The following is a 5914-nucleotide window of genomic DNA, read 5'->3' as shown; positions in this document are numbered from 1 at the left end:
GAGAGCAACACAACCGATGGGAGTTATAGAGAAGTTGCCGGGATCATACTCAACACTAACAGGCCTGGGCATTATGGCAGCATGTCAGTAAACATCACTGTGTCCAGCCCTACTAGAACCAGAGAGCCCGATATCTTAGTTGTAACGGATGGTTGGGCTCACCTGAGTGTCGGTGATGAAACCAGAGACTTCTGGTGGAACCCAGCTCCAGGCAAGAACTCCTACGGTCCAGATCGTGTATTTGTGTTTTTCCGAGTTCCGACTATCGACTTTGGTACCCTCCCTCGTAACGTGAGCGTTTGGAGCTCGTGGGATAGTCTAATTGGTGGAGCGCAGAGCGACGGATTGGGCCTGAGAGTCAGTCACAAATGCTCCTCTAATGTGCCCTATTCTGAGTTTTACAGCAGACAAGAAATCCTCATAAAAAGGGTGAGAGGTGGCTGGTACTACTTGGTTAAGTACGAATTTTTTGACTTTTCTCCTATGCTAGAAGATTACACCAAATATGTGATCCGCGGCAATCTACAGAACGTGAATATACTGTGAATCTACGCAGCATCATGATTCTATGCCTAGCCGGCGTGGCGACGTCGGTGAGCTCTGATGCTGGTGCCTCACGAACTGTACATATCTCTTGATTCAAGAGTCTTGAACAATGTGATGATTTCGGGTCATTCTCACTACCGTATCCATCTATTTACCATTTATTCATTTTCATTTCCCATTTTTTCATATCTTGGTCCAATATCGCGTTAATGTCGTGCGCAAGAGCCTGCTGTTCGTCGCTTATCGTATGCAAGTCTGCGCATTGATATGCGAGGTATCCAACATTTTTCCACGAGCACACTCTTGCAAGCCTCGTTGTGGCTCGAGTAGCGATCAAGAGTGAAAGCTTTGGCTCATCACCTTGCCAATGACGAAATCGAGCGGCCGGTTGTGGGATGGGTCTAGACTCTAGAGCAATATGCTACGTTTTCTTTCCCTTGAATTCTGCGGATGTTGTTGCGTTTAGATATGAAGGCCACTTACTAGACCAACTCGGCTTCTCACGCTGCGACTCGGTCGGCCGGAGCTACTCCGACCGACCGAGAGTGCTCCAACGGATCATCTCATCGTGCACCTTTCTGTTTGAGGACTTCAAATCATTTCAAGACCCATCTTAATCCATCCTGGAAACCCTTGGGATCTCGTGAAACCATTGTGACCGTCACGTGAAACGTGGAGATTTGTATGTCTGTAGTCGTACCAATGCATGCTGCGGCAGTGTAACCCATCAGCGACAAATGCAACTCTTCCCTAGCGGGAATTCCCGGAAAGAAAGTATGATAAACCTTCTCGAGAATAATAACCACTATTCTTCCCCTAGTAGTACTGGGTAACCCAGGACAGTTCTGGCAGGACTGCACGGAGACTCACTGTCGGCGACTCATCGACGGAGGCTATGACTTCGAAAGGAAAGCTGCATGGAAAATCCTTCCACCACGCTGCCGGCGGCAGCCTGCCGCCCAAAATATGGCTCACGAGTAGATCAAAAATGGCTCGTTTTTAGCATTTTTGATCGAGTTCAAGGTTAGATCATCTACAAAGTGTTCTCGTCATCCTGCGAGACATTCACGGCATCATTACTAGTGGGGAGTGTCCACTCAGAAGAACTATCATCAATGCCATCAATGATGGCCCATCACTCCGTTTGTGTATCAGCAACAAGGTCATCATTCACTATTGTTACCAAATACACTCCATAGAAAAACCTCGACCCCGACCATGCCCATTCCAGGTGTTGTTGAGTCAACTGAAATCTTATCAGCGCCGCGACGCGGTAACCATGGAAGGGCGTGAAATCCACGCTTTTTACACCGTGAGAATTCACGCCGTGAATATTGGTGTGCAACACGCGTGGGTTGCGAAGGAGAAAACGATAGACTGCTGCTGCTGCTGGCAGGTCTCTGTGTTCTGTTGCTCGCAGCGCGGTCTCGACTGTGTCTACCCAGGAAACAAAATTAGTTGGGGTGCCGCAGCGGCTGCAAAAGATCCTTGGCGACCGTTGCAGTGACGTTGATGCAGCATTCGTATTGAGTACATATCGGTCACTCTCGTTCGTATCTCCTCAGATTTCCCTTGTTAGTAGTTTTGCCTTGGCCTGCGGCTGTGATTCACAGCCTGTGAACTCAACTCTTAGCTCACCCTCTTACACGCGAGTCTGCGGTTAGCCCCGCGACTCCCGATCATGTCGCGGTTTCAATCCGCCGGTTTGGGTTTTAATCCTTACCACAGTTCGCCATCCTGTCTCGAGACCGCACGTTGCCGACGTCACGTCGGGCTACGACTTCTGCTGAGATTGTGTCCGGTTCCCGCTTCGCGGAAGCGGGCACCGGTCGGTGGTTGGGTCTACCTTCTGCTGTGCTCACCCGAACTCTGTGGTTGTAGAGCATGTGCGGAGACTATCCGCACATCAACGGTCGTTGATCAAGTTCGTCAGATCAAGGCACGTGACTCACGTGCCTGTTACCTTGGCACGTGAGTCACGTGACGTGACTACCGTGACGCGATTGCATATACTACATATCAGCGTGCGTACTTGATCTACCCTCACTTGTTTGAGCATTCTACCAGTATTTCGCACTGTACCGGCATAGTAGAACTGCGCCATAGTGACCGTAAGTTATCGCGCTTGCGGGGAGGCAGGTAATTAGGCGCGAGTCTACACTGTGAGCTGCTTCCGGGCTACTTGGCAACTTTTTTGTGCAGTTGTCGTATCATCCCTGTCCTCCATGTGGGTCTCTTCAAAGCTTCTGTGTCTGTACGCTTTCAGTGCAACTGCTAACGCGGACACCTATATGGGCCAACCGTTGAAGTTCTACAAAGGAATGAGATTCCCGTGGAATATTAAAGAAGCCCCCGAAAGCTATGACCACACGATTCCGACTGTCAACTATACTTGGGACTGGTATTTTGAATACCTTGTCAAGTCTGGTGCGGATAGTTTTCAGCTCGGCGGATATGCAATCGAAGAGAGTAAAGTCGTGTTGGAGCCTGATTTCTACGACCCTTGGAATATAACTGGTTTCATGTCTCTGAGGAAGCAGGTGGATGCTGCAGGGGGAGAGATACTTGCTGACACGCGGTTCTATTTGGACTATGGGAATAACACCTTTGATAAAGCTACTTTCTTGAAGAGTGCCAGCGAGTTCCTGAAAGATTACCCTGTTGACGGTTTTCAAGTGGGTTTGAGCCTGCCGACTGATCCCAAACAATACCAACCTCTGAAGGAGCTCATCGAGGCAATCAAGGAGCTCAACGTACGGGCATGTTTGGAGTGAGTCAGCAAATGCCTCAGAGCATGGGAATCCATGAAACATGGGCCATGTTCTGTTCACTAGCTGCAACAGTTATTCCTGCACGCTAGGTTAACCATCTTACCAAGTGACTGGCAGAAAATGAATGGAACCGGCATAGCAGAGATGGTCGATAGGGCCGTCATTATGCCGTGGCCAGCTTTTCGGGATCCGAAGGCCGCAGAAAACTTCAATACGGATCGTTTCGCCGAAGACCTGATCAAGAATGCCGTCAAAGTTGGCTTAAATCCCAATAAGCTCATCCTTGTTGTAAGTGTGTGCGACTTTCACAATCTTCAGTCCTTCGCTGCCGTGACTGTAGTACTGAGAAAATTACCGGGGACATCAGTGCTGTCTGCGATAGAGAGTTTTCCTCGAAGTCACCTTCTCCATTGGAGGCAGTCTTCGTGTTTACTGTTACAGACCTGAGCTACTCGACTTAGGTTGTGTGGCGTAAATTCAACGTTGTTTTTCAGGTACCGCTACTTGCTAGATCGGACTCCGAGAGCTCAGACATAGGATACTCGAATGCGATCTACGACCTCGGAGCGGATCCAAGAGGGAACGGGTCAGCCTTCTTGAATGGGACCGGCTACTTTTTCTTCTCTCAAACTCGTGCGATCGAGAAGGTTGCCCTGGCCAAGAAGTATGGACTGCACGGCATTGGTTTGGAAGGCGGCGAATCTTTCGAGAGCGAGGATCTATACCCCTGGGACGCAAACTCCCTGTTTCATGCCATTGCTTTATCTTCTGGACGACGCCTTACCGAGTAGTACTCAGCGAGTGGTGCTTCTGAGGTATGCCTCCTAAGCTGGGCCCTTATCATATTTCACTTCAAAGTCGAGCGGTAAGGTGTCACACCTTGGGTGTGTCTACAAAGTCCGAATTTTGTACGTGGTTCAATAATGGTAGATGAAGGTTCATTGATTCCTTATCTCTACTTTTTTTACTCCCAACTATCACCGACCCGACAGTATTTTGTGACTCTTCCTCTCCCTTCTTATGGAAGATGTTTCACTTCTCGAATGAGATTTCAAGTTGATAAAGTGCGAAGGCTGCGAAACGTTTGCGACGGTTGCTGTTAGATCAATTACTACATTGAATGTAGTGCATCCTATCCACTGTCTTGGTGACCGGCCTGGACTGATTTCTGGACTGTTCGTGCTCTCGGAGACCCGCTCCCGAGTTCGAAGGAACGCAAATGCCCACTAACACATCAGAATCTACTACTTTCAATCGCTCACAATTAGAAGAACTACTCACTCGGTGATAAGTGACCAAACTCGGACGCTGGAATGACTCAGATTATCCCAAATGACAAGGAAAGTCGTTGTCATTTGGGAAGATTGTCACTCGTTGAGACTCGTTGAATGAGTTCAGAGTCTGCACTGCATATGCTTCCGTGATACGTATCCCTGAGGGCGTTGTGCCCCCAACATAGTGCCCATGATTAACTAACGCATGCAACGGGTGGAATGGCGAAAAGTTCGTGAGAGTTTATCAATGATACAAACTAATACCTGAAGATCGGCTCGAAGGATATTGATGATAGCGCGAGTCCCACTGATCCGCTGCTTTTCCGCAACATGTGGAAAATCACCAAAACGAGAACACATAAGGGACGGAAGAAGCTCGTGACTTGGCAAGCGCGAGCTGAGATTGCGCCGTAGGGAAGTTCATGCGCCTGTGTTGCACTGTCCTCTTATTCTGTGGCAATCGTGAGCCTTAGGCTCAGAGCCTATCTCGCCAGTGAAACACACCATATGGAGGTGGAGTCTCCCATGATCTCATCGAAGTCAGCGATTGAGATCATCGAAGATTATTTCGTGTAGATGGAACACTAACCCGAAACTGATGTCCTTGTCCGTGGAATTGCATTCCTCCATCATGAAATTGATTTAAAATTTCGCGGCGGAATTGATTTCCCTGTCCGACCCCACTAAATTGATGTCTCTATCCGCGAATGTGATTTCCCTGTCCGCTAAATTGGTAGCCATATCCGCTGAATAGGTCTCTTAAAAGGTATTATAGATGAATCCGACACCACATGATCGGTATCGTGGAACACGTTGATGACCCCGGTGAGCAAGCTGATCGAAATTCCCAACACACAAGTCTTGTCCCCAGTCTTCATCACTTCACCATCGACAAGAGCCATCGAGATTGACCTTAGCAGCGTGTATGTAGCTAGCGTGCGCCCGCTTGTGTGCTCCTACAAGAGCGGATGATTACTCGTGCCCCGAATCTCACCTGGGTTGACCTTGCTCTCTGACGAGACCTCTGTCTTGCTCACTGAAATTGAGCACCCTGGCAGGCTTCCCCACTCTAGTTTCTATCTGTACGTTTTCGTACGATATGGCAGATGATGAGGATTTGCTGAGGAGCCTGGAGGAATCGTTCGAGTGCCCTATCACACAAGAAGTCATGGTAGATCCTGTTACTCTGGTCGAGACTGGCTATACTTACGAACGATCAGCTATCAGGAAAGCCCTTCAACGGTGAGAGGAATAATAGGCGTCCCTTCGGGGCTGCAATCGTGTTGTAATTTTGCGATGGAGTGGTATGAATCCAGCATGATC

General features: G+C 48.8%; 2 protein-coding genes across 2 annotated transcripts; both read left to right on the top strand.

The window, feature by feature from the left end:
* Positions 1 to 2771: 2771 nt before the first annotated feature.
* Pmar_PMAR018396 (hypothetical protein) lies at positions 2772 to 3320 on the top strand (the record flags this gene model as incomplete). Its single annotated transcript, XM_002771279.1, has 1 exon — positions 2772 to 3320. The coding sequence occupies one exon, from the start codon at positions 2772 to 2774 to the stop codon at positions 3318 to 3320; it is 549 nt and encodes a 182-aa protein (XP_002771325.1).
* A 162-nt stretch (positions 3321 to 3482) lies between these two features.
* Pmar_PMAR018395 (hypothetical protein) lies at positions 3483 to 4104 on the top strand (the record flags this gene model as incomplete). The annotated part of the gene is made up of 2 exons (XM_002771278.1): positions 3483 to 3605; positions 3812 to 4104. Coding segments are annotated over 2 exons (416 nt in total), but the record flags the coding sequence as incomplete, so codon positions are not given.
* Positions 4105 to 5914: the final 1810 nt, after the last annotated feature.

This window comes from Perkinsus marinus (genome assembly GCF_000006405.1).
Source record: "Perkinsus marinus ATCC 50983 genomic scaffold scf_1104296963162, whole genome shotgun sequence".
Taxonomy (NCBI): Eukaryota; Perkinsozoa; order Perkinsida; family Perkinsidae; genus Perkinsus; species Perkinsus marinus.
Note: the sequence above shows the minus strand (reverse complement) of the source record. Positions and strands in the feature narration are given on the sequence as shown.